Raw genomic sequence first — 16293 nt, 5'->3', positions numbered from 1 at the left:
TAATATTTGTAGGTTTAAATATTAGAGTGGTACTTCTTCAGAGCTGCATCAAAAGCGCGCCTTCACATTGCATGTCTGCCAGGTTTTGTGTTTTGTTTATATTAGGAGGAAACAAGAAGCTTGCATGGCTGTGAAGCTTAGAAGTTCCCTTACAAAGCACATGATTTCAGGTTCAGTCCCACTGCACAGCACTATGGGCAAGTACCTTTTACTAAAGCCCTGGGTTGACTGAAGCCTAGCAGGTGGTTTTGATTGATAGACAATTAAAGGAGTCTATTGTGTATATGCATATGTGTGTATATATGCATGTTTACATGCATTTGTTTACATTTGTGCTGCCTTGAGCACTGGTATTGGCCAAGACAACAATTTCGCTTGACTCAACAGGTTTCCTCAAGCACAGCACATTGCCCGATGATGAACCCCTCCCCTCATTTAATCCACCTACTTACACTTTGTCCTTTTGAGGTGATTGATTCTCTTTCAAGGATGTCAGTCACCTTTACCTAGTTACATTAATTAAGCGCTTATCAAGCTGCCAATACAGATAAAAGTTTTTCTTCCATCTGGGCTAAAAACTGTTAGTCCTACTTCAAAAACGACCCAGTATTTTTTTAAATCACCGCAATGTGATATTTGCTTTGTTATAGAGTCTGACTTTATTCCATCAATACTTTGGAAATAATGTTTCTTTTTCTCTTTGAAACCAGTGCTACCTGAGTACCTGAGTTGCCAACAAAAATATCTGTTTATAAATTGTGTCCTTAAACAGGTGTTGCTCACTTGTTTGGTTGTATTAATGTCACTAGTTAGAAATAGTTGAGATTTGGTTAATAAAAGTTATCTGTCAAGTGTTTTGCAACAGTTATATGTAGTCGTTTGTTTATATGATAAGAGCTCTCTGGTTACAGATAAGTTGTTGAAGTATGAAATATATATTGTTTCTGTGCTGGCTGGAGCATGGACATAACATTTAAATGGTTTTCAAGTTTGTAGTTTATGATTTTATTATGTGTGTGTGTGTCTGTCTCTGTCTCTCACACATACACACACATGCTTATGTTTGTATGTGTATATATATATATATATATATATATGTGTGTGTGGTGAGTGTTGGTACCGCATAAAAAAATCCACATGCTGGTGCCACATAAAAAGCACCCAGTACACTCTGTAAATTGGCTGGCATCAGAAACCATGCTGGAAGAGATAATTGGGGTCTGTCATAGTTCTCCAATTTGCCAGCACCTGTCAAACCGTCCAACCCATGCCAGCATTGACGACGATGAGGATGATTTCTTAAATTGAATCTTGTGACAAGAGGTGGATTTTAGCATTCCAGGTCACCACCATCTTTGTCTTCTTTCCAGGTGCTCCCACCCACTTCTATGTTATTCAGGGTAGCCATGTATCTCCTCAATAGCAAAACACCTTTGCCTGTCCCTCAGTCATACTTTGGTCTCTCACCACCTGGTATAAATCCACCTCGAGGTGGTGGTGGTGGGGGGTCTTTTCCTTACCTTGTGAGTCACTTGGTGGACATAATGCTGGTGCCATGTAAAAAGCACCCACCACATTCAGGCAATGGTTGGTATTATGAAGGACATCCTATTGTCGAATCCATGCCAAAGTTGACATTGGCACTTGGTGCAGTGATCTGGCTTGTTGGTTCTCATCAAACTGAACAATCCAAGACCGATGTTAAACGATGGGAGCTAATGCAGTTTTTGCATCTTCCCTTGAAAAATGCATTTGTTTGAAAAATTTTTTCAGATCCCTATGTTTTAAATGTCGGGGATTACGAATATGCAAAAAATTTTGTTTTAAAATTTCACCCCCCACCCTACAATTCAAATTTTCGATTTTGCTTACCTTAACCCTTTAGTATTTAAACCGGCCATATCCGGCCAAAATAGCTAATCTGTTTTATGTTCAAACTGACCAGATCCAGCCTCTCACACCTACCCTACAATGTTATTCTACATTAAGAAATTACACCATCAAGATCTTGAGATAATGCATGATCCAGGCAATTACGGAGGAATTCAAGACAGGCTGTCCCTGGGAGCTCCTCTACGCTGACGACCTTGCTCTTATTGCTGAGTCACTATCAGAACTGGAGGAGAAGTTCCAGGTGTGGAAGGAGGGTTTAGAATCAAGGGGCCTTAGAGTCAACCTAGCTAAAACCAAAGTACTAATAAGTAGAAAGGTAGACAATCCACAAATATCTTCAGGAAGATGGCCCTGCTCGATCTGTAGAAAAGGTGTAGGTAGAAACTCTATAAGATGTACCCAGTGTAAGCTATGGACACATAAGAGGTGCAGCAATGTCAAAGGTAGGCTAACTGGGAAGATAGTTTTTGTATGTGGCAGATGCTCGGGAGCATTAACCTCCGAAAATCTGCAGAAAACAACTTCCGTCACTTTCCAGGGGGAAAAACTAGAAGTAGTTGATAGCTTCCGTTATCTAGGTGACCAAGTCAGTAGTGGGGGTGGGTGCGCTGAAAGTGTAACTGCTAGAATAAGAATAGCCTGGGCAAAGTTTAGGGAGCTCTTACCTCTGCTGGTGACTAAAGGCCTCTCGCTCAGAGTAAAAGGCAGACTGTATGATGCGTGTGTACGAACAGCCATGCTACATGGCAGCGAAACATGGGCCGTGACTGCTGAGGACATGCGTAAGCTCGTGAGGAATGAAGCTAGTATGCTCCGATGGATGTGTAATGTCAGTGTACATACTCGACAGAGCGTTAGCACCTTGAGAGAAATGTTGTACCTAAGAAGCATCAGTTGTGGTGTGCAAGAGAGACGATTGCGCTGGTATGGTCATGTGGCGAGAATGGATGAAGATGGGTGTGTGAGAAAGTGCCAATCCCTAGCAGTTGAGGGAACCCGTGGAAGAGGTAGACCCAGGAAAACCTGGGACGAGGTGGTGAAGCACGACCTTTGAACTTTAGGCCTCACTGAGGAAATGACCAGCGACCGAGACCTTTGGAAATATTCTGTACGTGAGAAGACCAGGCAGGACAAGTGAGCCCAGCCCACTTATGAATGCCTTTCCTCCCTTGGACACAAAGACCGGTTGAGGCAAGCGAAGTCGATATAGAACCTCATCCGACGACAGACACCCATGCCAACCCCCCATGCTTGCGAAGACATGTTGGGGCAAGCGAAATCGAAATCGAATTGAACCAGCCAGGATCCCTGGTCTGGTGGTACGTAAAAAGCACTATCCGACTCGCGGCCGTGGCACGTAATTACTCCAATGCGACCGTACGACAGGCACCCATGCCAACCCCCTTTGCTTGTGAAGACATGTTGGGGCAAGCGAAATCGAAATCGAATTGAACCAGCCAGGATCCCTGGTCTGGTGGTACGTAAAAAGCACTATCCGACTCGTGGCCGATGCCAGCACCGCCTCGACTGGCTTCCGTGCCGGTGGCACATAAAATACACCAATCTGACCGTGGCCGTTGCCAGCCCCGCCTGGCACCTGTGCAGGTGGCACGTAAAAAGCACCCACTACACTCACGGAGTGGTTGGCGTTAGGAAGGGCATCCAGCTGTAGAAACATTGCCAGATTAGACTGGAGCCTGGTGCAGCCTTCTGGCTTCCGAGAACCCTGGTCGAACCGTCCAACCCATGCTAGCATGGAGAACGGACGTTAAACGATGATGATGATGATGATGAATTCAAATCAATGGGAATCAATAAGCATTATGTTTGATTGAATAATCTGAACACTAAAGGGTTAAAGAAATCGTAGCGAATTGACTAACATATTGCAAATCGAAATTAAATACAGACAAAAAACATTAAAGTGAAAAGAATTAGCATTTTACTTGTGTTTATAATCGTAAATAATAATTTAATGTAAATTAAATATGCGCCATTTTATGAGAAACAAACGTTAATGTTTAATAATGTTATGAAATTTAATAAGGGGCTCAAAATTCAGCCCCACGCCAATTTAAAATTTTGACCTTTTTCATTCATTTAATTATTTGTCTGTCTATCTATTTATCCCTGTCCGTTTATTCATAAAATATATTTGTCAACGAAACGTGGCGGTCCTATAGAAGATGGTGTTACTGTTGTTTTTAGCCCCAGGAAGACAGATCTATCTATCTCTTTATACACCTATCTATATGCTTATTGAATTAAAAATTTTGAAAACGTGGTTTCTTGCATTTTTGGAATCTCCATCCTCTAAAACATGGGGGAAAAAAATTTTGAAAATGTTCAAAATTTTAAGGGGTGGGGAGTGGGGGTGGTAATTTTTTTTTTTTTTCGTAATCTCCGACATCTAAAGCGTAGGGATCCGAAAAAATTTTTTTCAAAAAACTGCATTTTTCAAGGAGAGGTGCAAAAACTACATTAGCCCCTAAATGATGATCTTGATTATACTTTTTCTAGTACCAACCAAAGTCTCGGTGAGTTTGCTGCTTGTCTTTTGGCGAAGCAGACCCAGACAGGTCTACCTAATACAGCTGCGACTATAAATAGCAATTTGTCAGTCAGTGGTTGAAGTGGTACCGTTTTATCGTTGATTCTTAACCTTTATAACTTTGCTCACACTTCTTCAGACAATTACTAAATTTATTGCCTCCCCCCCCAACTTTATTCATAAGTTTTTATGGTTTATTTTTCTACTCAGACATATTGACTTTCCTTTGCTGGAAATTTCTTCTTTTTTTTCCCTTTGCAATGCGGTTGCAACACATTTTCCTACTCCGTGATATCACCCTTAATTCTTGAAAGCCAATAAGGAAGCTTCTGTGTGGCCATTTGGTTTACTAGAAACAACAGCCAAATCTCATTCAACCTTTATCCATTTTCCTTTGTATAGCTGTTGGATCTCCATTTTCCTACTCCTAGTATAGGAAACCTTACAGGCCAATAAGAGATCCTCTGTGTGGCTATTTGGTTTACTAGGAACAACAGCCAAATCTCATTCAAACTTATTTTGAGGACACATTGCATAGAGGTAGTCCTTGGTACACTAGGTTTTTCAAAATGACATGATCATAGTTGTAATTCTCTTGTTTTTTGTTGTTGTTTAGTCAAAGGAGAAGACATTGCTCATGACCCTTTATAGGTTTTCTGACACTGGTGAGAGGAAGGAAGGTATCTTTAAACCAGGGACCTGCTCTAAATACTTGTAACAGAAAGGAATCCAATAAAAGCACCAACGTGTCCGGTGGTAGTAGTGGTGTTAATCTAGGTGATGGATTAAGGAATGTTTAAATTATTTAATTACATTCCTTCAAATGAGGCATCCAACTACCAAAAGTAAACTACTTTAACAATAGGTAAAAATTTCAGAGTTCCCAAAACCATTTCAATGACCCCTGAGTGCAACAGCCATTGTTGTTTATATTTATTAAAGAACCAATGTAATATTCCTACAAATTTGGTAACACAAAAAGCTGTAAATCTTAAATACAAACTTTGAAACAGGCATTTTTAGAAAAAATTAAATAATAGGAGTGGCTGTGTGGTAAGTAGCTTGCTTACCAACCATATGGTTCTGGGTTCATTCCCACTGCGTGGCACCTTGGGCATGTGTCTTCTACTATAGCCTCGGGCTGACCAAAGCTTTGCGAGTGGATCTGGTAGACGGAAACTGAAAGAAGCCCGTTGTATATATGTATATATATATGTGTGTGTGTGTGTGTCTCTGTGTTTGTCCCCCCCCCCAACATCGCTTGACAACTGATGCTGGTGTGTTTACATCCCCATAACATAGCAGTTCGGCAAAAGAGACCGATAGAATAAGTACTAGGCTTACAAAGAATAAGTCCTGGGGTCGATTTGCTCAAATGACTGAAACAAGTGAAAACTTCACTACAGTTTTCACTTCCCCGTCACTGGAATAATGTTTGCCTCTCAAACCCTCTTTCATGGGGCCGAAGTGATGATAGTCTGAAGGTGCTAAATCTGGTGAATGCCTTGGCTTTGCCTGATAGCTGTATACAAGTATCAGTGTCATGCAAGCAGTGTCTTTTGTTTCCAATCTTCCGTGAAAACATGTCCGGTCACGGGAAGAGATATTACCTTGCTTAGAAACAAGGGTTGGTAACATGATGGGTACCTGGACATAGAATACCCACCTGAGCAAATTCCATCTGACCCATGCAAGCCTGGAAAACAACGATGATGATGATTGTAAGACACTGTTGAAACACTGCTTTTGTGTTAATTAATTTTTAAAATATGAGGAATTTAATAAAATAACTTAAGCATTATTAAGCTGATGGTTTGAAACAACATGAAACTGTGGTGAAATATTTTAATTCAGATGATTTTAAATAGAAAGTTCATATCATAGAACCAAGGATGGCTTCTGATTGGTTGGTATCTAAAGAATTAAGAGGCCCATAAGGATTGTGTTTCTTATATGGGTCTGTGTGGATTGAAAAAGGGATGGATGATTTGCCATAAAATTATAAAACATTTGAACCCTGTCCATTACTATGGCAAAGGACAACTTGTATAGATGCAGACTTTGGTAAAGAGGACAAGAGGCAGAGAATTTCGGTATTTAATTTGGTTGATGATGATGATGATGATGATGGTGGTGGTTGTAGGGAACCATTGCATTGGAAGGACATTGATTTGGCATTGAAATAAAGAATATCTGACTTGCTGTGTTGAATCAACGGACACATAAGAGGTGCAGTAATATCAAAGGGAGGCTAACTGGGAAGAAAGTTTTTGTATGCTTGGGAGGAATAAACACTGAAAATGTGCAGAGACCAACTTCCGCCACATTCCAGGGAGAAAAACTAGAAGTAGCTGATAGCTTCCGTTACCTAGGTGACTGAGTCAGTAGCGGAGGTGGGTGCTCTGAAAGTGTAGCTGCTAGAATAAGAAGAGCTTGGGCAAAGTTCAGAGAGCTCTTACCTCTGTTGGTGACAAAGGGCCTCTTACTCAGAGTGAAAGGTGGACTGTATGATGCTTGTGTATGAACAGCCATGCTATATGGCAGTGAAACATGGGCTGTGACTGCTGAGGACAGACGTAAGCTTGCAGGGAATGAAGCCAGTATGATCCTATGGATGTGTAATGTCAGTGTGCATACTTGACTGAGTGTAAGTACCTTGAGAGAAAAGTTGGACGTAAGAAGCATCAGATGTGGTGTGCAAGAGAGACGACTGCACTGGTATGGTCATGTGGCGAGAATGGATGAGGACAGCTGTGTGAAAAAGTGCCACAGCCTAGCGGTTGAGGGAACCTGTGGAAGAAGTAGACCCAGGAAGACCTGGGATGAGGTGGTAAAGCACAACCTTCGAACTTTAGGCCTTACCAAGGAAATGACTAGTGACCGAGACCTTTGGAAATATGCCGTGCGTGAGAAGACCTGGCAACCCAAATGAAACCATAATCTCATGGCCTATGCCAGGGGCGTAACCAGCCCACTTATGCATAACCTTTTCCTTCTTTGGTCACTAAAACTCTGCTTGCGAAGACCTGTTGAGGCAAGTGAAATCAAATCAATCAAAGCAAAATCAAATCAAAATCGATGACTGGCGTTCGTGCTGGCAGGGTGCAAAGAACATCATACGAGTGTGATCATTGACAGAGCGGCTAACTGGCTTCCATGTCTGTGGCATTTAAAGGGCACCATTCGGGCGTGATCGTTACCAGCGTCGCCTTACTGGCACTTGTGCCCGTGCTAGTAGAGTGCCAAGAGCACCATCCAAGTGTGATTGTTGCCAGTGGCACGTAAAAGGGCACCATTTGAGCGTGATCGTTACCAAAGTCACCTTACTGGCACCTGTGCTGGTGGCATGTGTAAAAGGATTCAAGCGAGGTCGTTGCCAGTACTGCCTGACTGGCACCCACTACACTCTCGGAGTGGTTGGCATTAGGAAGGGCATCCAGCTGTAGAAACTCTGCCAAATCAAGATTGGAGCCTGGTGCAACCATCTGGTTCGCCAGCCCTCAGTCAAAATCGTCCAACCCATGCTAGCATGGAAAGCGGATGTTAAATGATAATGATGAGAGTTACATAGAGTTGGAGAATTTAAATGTAGCTTCGTTTGTAAATAACACTGCAAATTCACATCAATATATTTCATGAACACTCTATATAAAAGAAGTGTCAGTCATTATTATTATTATCATCATTATTATTATTATTATTATTCGGATTGTTTAGATTAAGTTTGACATAAGACAACCTTGGTGCAACACGACAGTAATTTCCCACTTCTTTTGCAACCTTGGTCTGTTGGTGGTCTGATGAAGCTGTCATAAATTGTGTTATCTCATTGTTGGCATTAAGCCCAAGGTAGTGATCTGTTAATTCAATAAAAATAGAATTTACTGTGATGTTAATGAGATTTGTCGAAGCTTCAGTGGTCTTTGATTTTGCGAAGATTCTTGATTCTGTTGTCAAAGGAGTTTGTCTTATTTAGCCACTTTCCAAAGTATTTAGAAATATACTATGACAGCACAAATGATCTCTCTCTCTCTCTCTCTCTCACACACACACACTTTGATGTCTATCTTTGATGCTAGTATGGGTTGAATGGTTGGATAGGATCTGATGGGTTGGTCGATTGCAAAACAGACATTCTCCAATGTCTGTTTTGGATTGGTTTATATGACTGACTGCCTCTTCCTAATGCTGTTCACTTTACAGTGTGTACTGGAGTGAAAACAATCCATACCTGTAATTCTGAAGGGTCAGCCTTGTCACATTCTGTGTCATGCTGAATCTTCCTGGGAACTACATTAACCCTTTTGTTACCAACCCGGCTGAAACCACTTCTGGCTCTGATTACAAATGTCTTGCTTTCATATGTTTTGAATTACAATCTTCCACCAAACCTTTCATGTTCCTAACTGAATGATAACTAAGTTATTTTGCTAAATTCTTTGTTATATTTAAAGTAATTGAAAGAAATACAGAGCATCTCAACAGAAATGCAGTAATGAAAGGATTAAGGTTATGCATGTCTGTGGAGTCCTCAACCATTTACATGCTAATTTCCTGGGCAGGCTTGTTCTGTTGATCAAACCAACTGGAACACTTGTAATCCTTGTAACCAACTTCGTTGGTTACAAGGATTACATAGTTTTGCAAGCTGCTTGGCAACCCCACAAGTGCTGGTGACACAAAAAACAAAACAAAATAATATCCAGTACATGCTACAAAGTGGTTGGTGTCAGAAAGGCCATTCAACTGCATAGACTTTGTCGAAGTAGACAGGATGTAGTCCTTGGGCCTGTTAGATCTACCTAATTGTCCAACCTGTGCCAGCATGGAGCAGGGTGATTAAATGGTGACAACGATGGCACACAAGTGTATGCTATGTACATCATCGTTATCATCTTCATCAGTTAGCATCTGTTTTCCATGTCAGCATGTGGACGGATTGCTGGACAGGAGCTGGCAAGGCCAGAGGGCTCACCAGGTTACGTAGTCGGTTTTGGCTTGGTTTCTACAGCTGGCCCTTCCTAATGCCAACTACTTAACTGAAGGTACTGGGCAAATTTTACATGGCACCAGTGCCTTTTATGTGACACCAGCACCAATGCCTTTTACGTGGCACCAGCACCTTTTACGTGACACCAGCACCAGTGCCTTTTATGTGACACCAGCACCAGTGCCTTTTACGTGACACCAGCACCAGTGCCTTTTATGTGACACCAGCACCAGTGCCTTTTACGTGACTCCAGCACCAACACCTTTTACGTGACACCAGCACCAGTGCCTTTTACGTAACACCAGCACCAGTGCCTTTTATGTGGCACCAGTGCATTTTACATGGCACCAGCATCAGTGCTTTCTATGTGACACCAGCACCCACACAAATACTTTTTTATGTGACACCTTGGTTTTAGAACATAAAAGTGCATGTCCTGTCGACATGCATGCATGCACATACACAGGCCTATACGCACATGTAACCAAACACTTCACATTTTTAGACGTCAAAAGTCAAGTATCCCTGCAAGCAACTATCTCAGGCCAAATGCCATTTTAATCTACCCCCCTCTCTCTTTTTCTTTCCTCTCTCTCTCTCCCTCTGTCTTTCTTTCTTTCTCTTACCCTCCCAGGTTTCATTGAAATTGTGTCGAATCATGATGAATAGAAAAATTGGTTTGCGTGTGTGTGTATGTGTGTGTGAGGCAAGTGGTTTAATGCGAAGACTTTGGGTATTGTATTTTCATGAGAGAATAATATCTGTTTCATTTGTATCTGATGTGCTATCATGGACATTTTTATTTTTCATATATAAGTGACAAATACGTTTCATATTGTCAGCCAATGTCATCTCATCAACTGTAAACTATTATTGATAACAAAACAGTCAGAGAAAAGAATGGGGGTGGTGGTGGGAACGAGGAATCATTTTATTTATTTATTCATTGTATATCTCTTCTCTCTGTCTGTCGGTCTGTCTGTCTCTCTTTTTGGAGTTTTTTTTCCTCTCTCTCTCTGGCACTTGCTATTTGGTGATTGAAAACTGCAATATTATCTCTGAATAGGAATGTGATGTGAAGTGAGGATAGATGAGTAGGTAGTGGTGGCTGGATGGGAAGGCTTTAGTGGCAGTGACCATTATTTGCCGCCACTGCCAATACTATCGTCATCATCATGATTGCAGTCATTGCCATCCCTTCCACCACCACTCACACCATTGCCATCGTGAATACCATCATCATCAACACCACCACCATCACTCACACCACCACCATCATTCACCACCTCCATCATCACCACCCTTATCGGTCACCTCCGTCATCATCACCTTCATTATCATCACCACCACAGCCATCGCCACAACTACTACCACCACCACCACTGTCATAATCCTCATCATTGCTGGTAGAATTTACTGTTAAATAACATTTCTCATCTGGGTTTTCCAACCATCGCTCTATTACCAAATTTCTGTCTGACACCTAATTCTAAAAACCATTAATTTCCTCATAATCAGTAAATGATTGATTGATTTTAAATGAGAGGATTGTGGTTATTTTTCTTTCTTTCAATTTAAAGAAAATTCTTTTTTCTTAAATATTTTTTCTCTCATTAATCTTGGATGTCTGCTGAAAGTTGGTGACATCCCAACAGAAATCCATTCTCTGGATCTAACTTTGCTTTCCTTGGAGAACAGACACTAAATGCTTCAGCAAAAGCCCTCTAGGTCAGTGTCTTGTAAGTTAGAATTTTAATATGCTCCCACCCACTGCATTAAACATGTTAACACTAACTTAACTATTATTCTTCATGCAGATGGTGTCTTGTTTCTATGTAACCATTATACAATCTCATGTATTTACTTTGTTATGCTCCATTACTACAAAAGCTAGTTTTGTGAAGTGTATGCGTCTCTGGTGAGGTCATAATAAGCTTGAAATATGTCTAGAGGTATCATATATGTTTTGAAATAATTATTTCAGATTTTTGCCACAAGGACAGCTTGGTGGAGGTGGGAATGAGTTAATTACATTGACCCCGAAAAGATGAAAGGCAAAATCAACCTCGGCAGAATTTGAGCTCAGAACATAAAGACGAATGAAATGCCACAAAGCATAATGATTCTGTCAGTTTGTGGCTTTAATGAAATAATAAAAATTATTACTTAGCCTACACCAGTGTCACATAACCAGCCCATTTAAAAAGTACTCTTGAATCATCAGGTGACATTCCATGCTTGAGGAAACCTATTGAGTCAAGTAAAATCACAATCAAATGGAAATTGTAGTTGTGGCCGATGCCAGTGCCACCTGACTGGCTTCCGTACTGGTGGCACACAATAAGCACCAGTCATGCGTGGGTCATTGCCAGTGCCTCCTGACTGGCTCCCATGTTTGTGGCACACAATAAGCACCGGTCATGCGTGGGTCATTGCCAGTGCTTCCTGACTGGCTCCCATGTTTGTGGCACACAATAAGCACCAGTCATGCGTGGGTCATTGCCAGTGCTTCCTGACTGGCTCCCATATTTGTGGCACACAATAAGCACCAGTCATGCGTGGGTCATTGCCAGTGCCTCCTGACTGGCTCCCATGTTTGTGGCACACAATAAGCACCATTCATGTGTGGGTCATTGCCAGTGCCTCCTGACTGGCACCCATGCTGGTGGCACACAAAAAGCACCATCCGAATGTGTTTGATGCCATCCCCCCACCTCGACTGGCTCCTGTGCCGGTAGCATGTAAAAAGCACCATCTGAACATGTCCGATGCTAGTACCCGCTGACTGGCTCATGCCAGGGGCATGTGAAAAGCAACCACTACACTCTTGGAGTGGTTGGCATTACGAAGGGCATCCAGCTGTAGAAACACTGCCAGATCAGATTGGATCCCGGTGCAGCTTCCTGGTCCCCTGTCAAACCATCTGATGATGATGATGATGATGATTACATTTGTTGCAGTCTAACCCATGCTAGCATAGAAAAATGAACGACTCTTTAATGTTTCTCATATAAGATATCTTAGCACTAACTTAACTATTGTTTTACTGGTGTAGGTTTTTATTATCTTTCTGGGTTAGACATTTTATTTTAATCTTCTCAATAAATTTCTCAGGAGAATTTGTTATCAAAATTTTCAAGAAACTTATCTTCTGTGAACTAATATCTTATGCAAGCCTAGTGGTTCATCTCTCATTTGTTTTCTGCTATGAAATTTTCTTTTTCTTTTTTCCTACCAATATTTGATAAACATGATGACCATATCTTCTTCACAAAGTGAAGATTGCATAATAAGTAGTTTGTTTTGGTTCCTTTTAGTTTTACTTCTCAGAATCAGAAAATAGTTCTGGCTTCAAATGCTACTAAAATTATACAAACATACCTTATGCAGAATTTACCAATCTCTCCCTCCCTCCCTCTCCATTTCTCTTTCTCTCTCTTTCTCTCCATCTCTCTCTCTCTCACACACACACACAAGGAGTGAACAGCATTTAGATTACAGCCATCTTCATCATTGTCTTCATTATTTAATGTCCGTATTCTGCTCTGGCATGAAATGGACAGAATCTAACATGTCATATCCATGTTGCACTCTTAATTTCTCAGGTATACTGATGGGGACATCAGATATACTGTTGGTTGAATTTCAGGAAGCCTGGAAGCCCTGAAGGATTCAGTGTCCCGACACCCATCCACTAGTAGTTTATTCTATGCTTCAACAATTCTTAGCTTTAGAAAATGTTCCTGAAAGTCATGGGTGCTGTGTTGTTTATTAATTTTGTCAGCATGTCCACAGGTGATAAACAGTTGTTGAAACACACTGCCTTTGTTTTAATTTATTTTAAAAATACCTGATGGATTTAGTAAAATAATTGCCATTATTGAGCAGGTGTTTAGAACACAAATCAAAATTAAATTTTGATGAAAGATTTAAATTTAGATCTTTAAGACAGAAAGTTTGTATCATAAATCTAGAAGTGGTCTTAGGCAAGTTGGTATGGAATGGTTTAAAGAGATTGATCAGCTGTGAACTCGTTTTTTTGGGGGATTTAATTCTGAGATATAATTGACCGACTGATGAAAGCTTTGGTCTACAGTGCTGAGTATTGTTCATTCAAACTTATTGTGCTTTCTAAGATGGTATTTGGATCTTTTCGCTTTGACCGTCAGATTTTTAAAATAATTTCTTTGTAACTTTTAAACTTTGTATACTGGTAGTGTGTTACATAAAACATCTTTTTCTCTTGGCTTTCTTGAGAAAATTCTGTAGTTTGTAAGCTATTTGTTGTTTAATTTCTTGCATTTCGGCAATTTCAACCAATCAATGACGTCTATTGAGGTGAATACAATATCTGCCATATTTTGCCGAAATGCAAAAAATTAAACAACAAATAAGCTTACAAACTACAGAATTTTCTCAAGAAAGCCAAGAGAAAAGATGCTTTATGTAACACACTACCAGTATACGAAGTTTAAAAGTGTTTAGTTATAAAGAAATTATTTTAAAAATCTGCCGGTCAAAGTGAAAAGATCCTGGTATTTTGTATTGTCTCAATTTGGCTGGGGAAATAAAAGCAGATGCTATTTCTTCTATCTTTTGCTTGTTTCAGTCATTAGACTGCAGCCATGCTGGGGCACCATCTTGTAGAATTATTTTTTAGTTGAATGAACAGTAAAAAGGACTGGTGATGGTTCCATGTCGAAAGCATCCAATACACTCTGTGGAGTGGTTGGCATTAGGAAGGGCATCCAGCTGTAGAAACCATGCCAGAACAGACAGTGGAAACCTGGTATGGCTCCTGTCCTCACCAGATCCTGTCAATCTGTCCAAACCATGCCAGCATGGAAAATGGATGTTAAATGATGATGATGATGATGAATTGACCTGAGTGTTTATTTTCTCTTTTAAGCCTGGTACTTATTCTGTCAGTCTCTATTTGCTGAACCACTAAGTTACAGGGACATGGACACACCAGCACCAGTTGTCAAGTAGTAGTAGTAGTGGGGGACCGACAGACACACACACACACACATACACTCGCACACATGCATCCACCCACACACACAACAGGCTATCTACCAAATCCACTCACATGGCTTTGGTCAGCTTGAGAGTATAGTAGAAGACTTGCCCAAGGTGCCACTTAGCAGACTGAACCCAGAACCATGTAACTTAGCAGTTCAGCAAAAGAGACTGATAGTATAAGTACTAGGCTTACAAAGAATTAGTCCTGGGGTTGGTTTGTTCGACTAAAGGCGGTGCTCCAGCATGGCTGCAGTCAAATAACTGAAACAAACAAAAGAATAAAAGAATGAGTGTTTTAATTTAGACCACTTTAAAACAGTTTGTATCACAGCAGCGAGAGTGGTCAGTCTTGGGTGGCCTGGCAGCGAAAAAGATAAACTTGTCTGCTATTTAATTTATTAATCTCAACTAAAATTTGGATTTAACAAAGTCAGTTCCAACAATAATATTTTTGGAAATAGGACACCCAGACTTTTTTTCCTTCAAAAATTCAGTAATAATTAACTAATCTTTTTACAATAGTTTTAAATTTCATTAAATTGGTTTTGATATTGATTTTGTTTTTTCTTCTTTTTTGCATTATTAATTATGAATTATTTTCCATTTTTGCAGCCGAAAGTTGTCTTCAACCAAGTCCGATGGCTCAACTTACAAGAATACCAAAGCAAAATGTTAATGGCCGACTATGGCATTAACGTACAAAAGAACTGTGTTGCTGACACTGCTAAGAATTCTAGTTCTTTAGCCAAGAGTCTCAGTGAGTTTTATCTTTATCTTTTACCTGTTGTGTGTGATAGAACCTTTTTTTTTAATTTTTGGCTCTATAGTGGGGTGAAGGCATGTGGCGTAGTGGTTAGGGTGTTACACTCAAGATTGCAAGATAGAGGTTTCAATTCCTAGACTAAGCAGTGCATTGTGTTCTTGAGTAAAACCCTTCATTTGATGTTGCTCTTGTTCACTCAACTGCCAGTGAGTAACCCTGTGATGGACTGGAGTTTTGTAAATAACCAAATCCAGGCCTGTGAGTCCTAGGATTCAGGGCTTAATTTACTTTAGGGGACTAAATTTATTTTTTGTTTTTACTAAGGTTGAAGTAATGATGCTGGTTATTTGAAATTTTGTCATAAACATTTTTGCCATAGGAAAATTCGTCTTAACAAATTTTTAAATGACCTCATCATGTTTTTTTTAACCCTTTAGCATTCAGCTTTCTCTGTCAAATGTAAAGCTTATTTATTACCTCTGCCTAAGCAAAGACGGAGGTATTGTTTTCGGTCATGTTTGTTTGTCCGTGGACAAAATATCTCAAGAACCACTAGATGGATTCGGATGAAACTTTCAGGGATGTCTAGCCTTGTGACTGGCACAAACTAATTAGATTTTGGGATTATTCCAGCACTGGACAAAGATTCTGGATTATTTTTCTGGTTTTTTAACTTAATTTTTGCGAGCAGTCAGGTTCATTTTTAGTATTCTCGTTTGTGAGAGCAGTTGAGTTTATTTCAGATATTCTCATTTAAAAATCATCTCTAGTTAATTGTTGAGAGGTCATTGGTGTTGCCTTGGCGGAGGTTTGTGCTCTCTGAGTGCTCTTGTTCATATTATTTTCAATTAATCATGCATTATCTTGTAGCTTCAAGAAATTTGATGAGGTGATTGTTTATATCTGGAATATCATTGGAAGGAATGTTTCTTAATACATTATTATTATTAATATAAGGAAATTAATATCAAAACTCCACAGAAAGATATTTTCATACGGGTATATCTTTCTGAGGAGTTTTGATATTAATTTCCTTATATTAATAATAATAATAATAATATATTATTAAAA

General features: G+C 40.1%; 1 protein-coding gene across 1 annotated transcript in view; it reads left to right on the top strand.

Moving 5' to 3' along the window:
- Positions 1 to 16293, top strand: part of LOC115210982 (succinate--CoA ligase [GDP-forming] subunit beta, mitochondrial) — a 74360-nt gene that overhangs the window by 29798 nt on the left and 28269 nt on the right. The window contains exon 2 of the mRNA XM_029779816.2: positions 15072 to 15216. Coding sequence (XP_029635676.1) covers positions 15072 to 15216 — 145 coding nt within the window. The remainder of the gene's footprint in view (positions 1 to 15071; positions 15217 to 16293) is intronic.

Source organism: Octopus sinensis, linkage group LG4 (genome assembly GCF_006345805.1).
Source record: "Octopus sinensis linkage group LG4, ASM634580v1, whole genome shotgun sequence".
In the NCBI taxonomy this organism is placed as follows: Eukaryota; Metazoa; Mollusca; class Cephalopoda; order Octopoda; family Octopodidae; genus Octopus; species Octopus sinensis.
The sequence above is the reverse complement of the archived record's forward strand: the minus strand, read 5'-3'. Positions and strand labels throughout refer to the sequence as shown.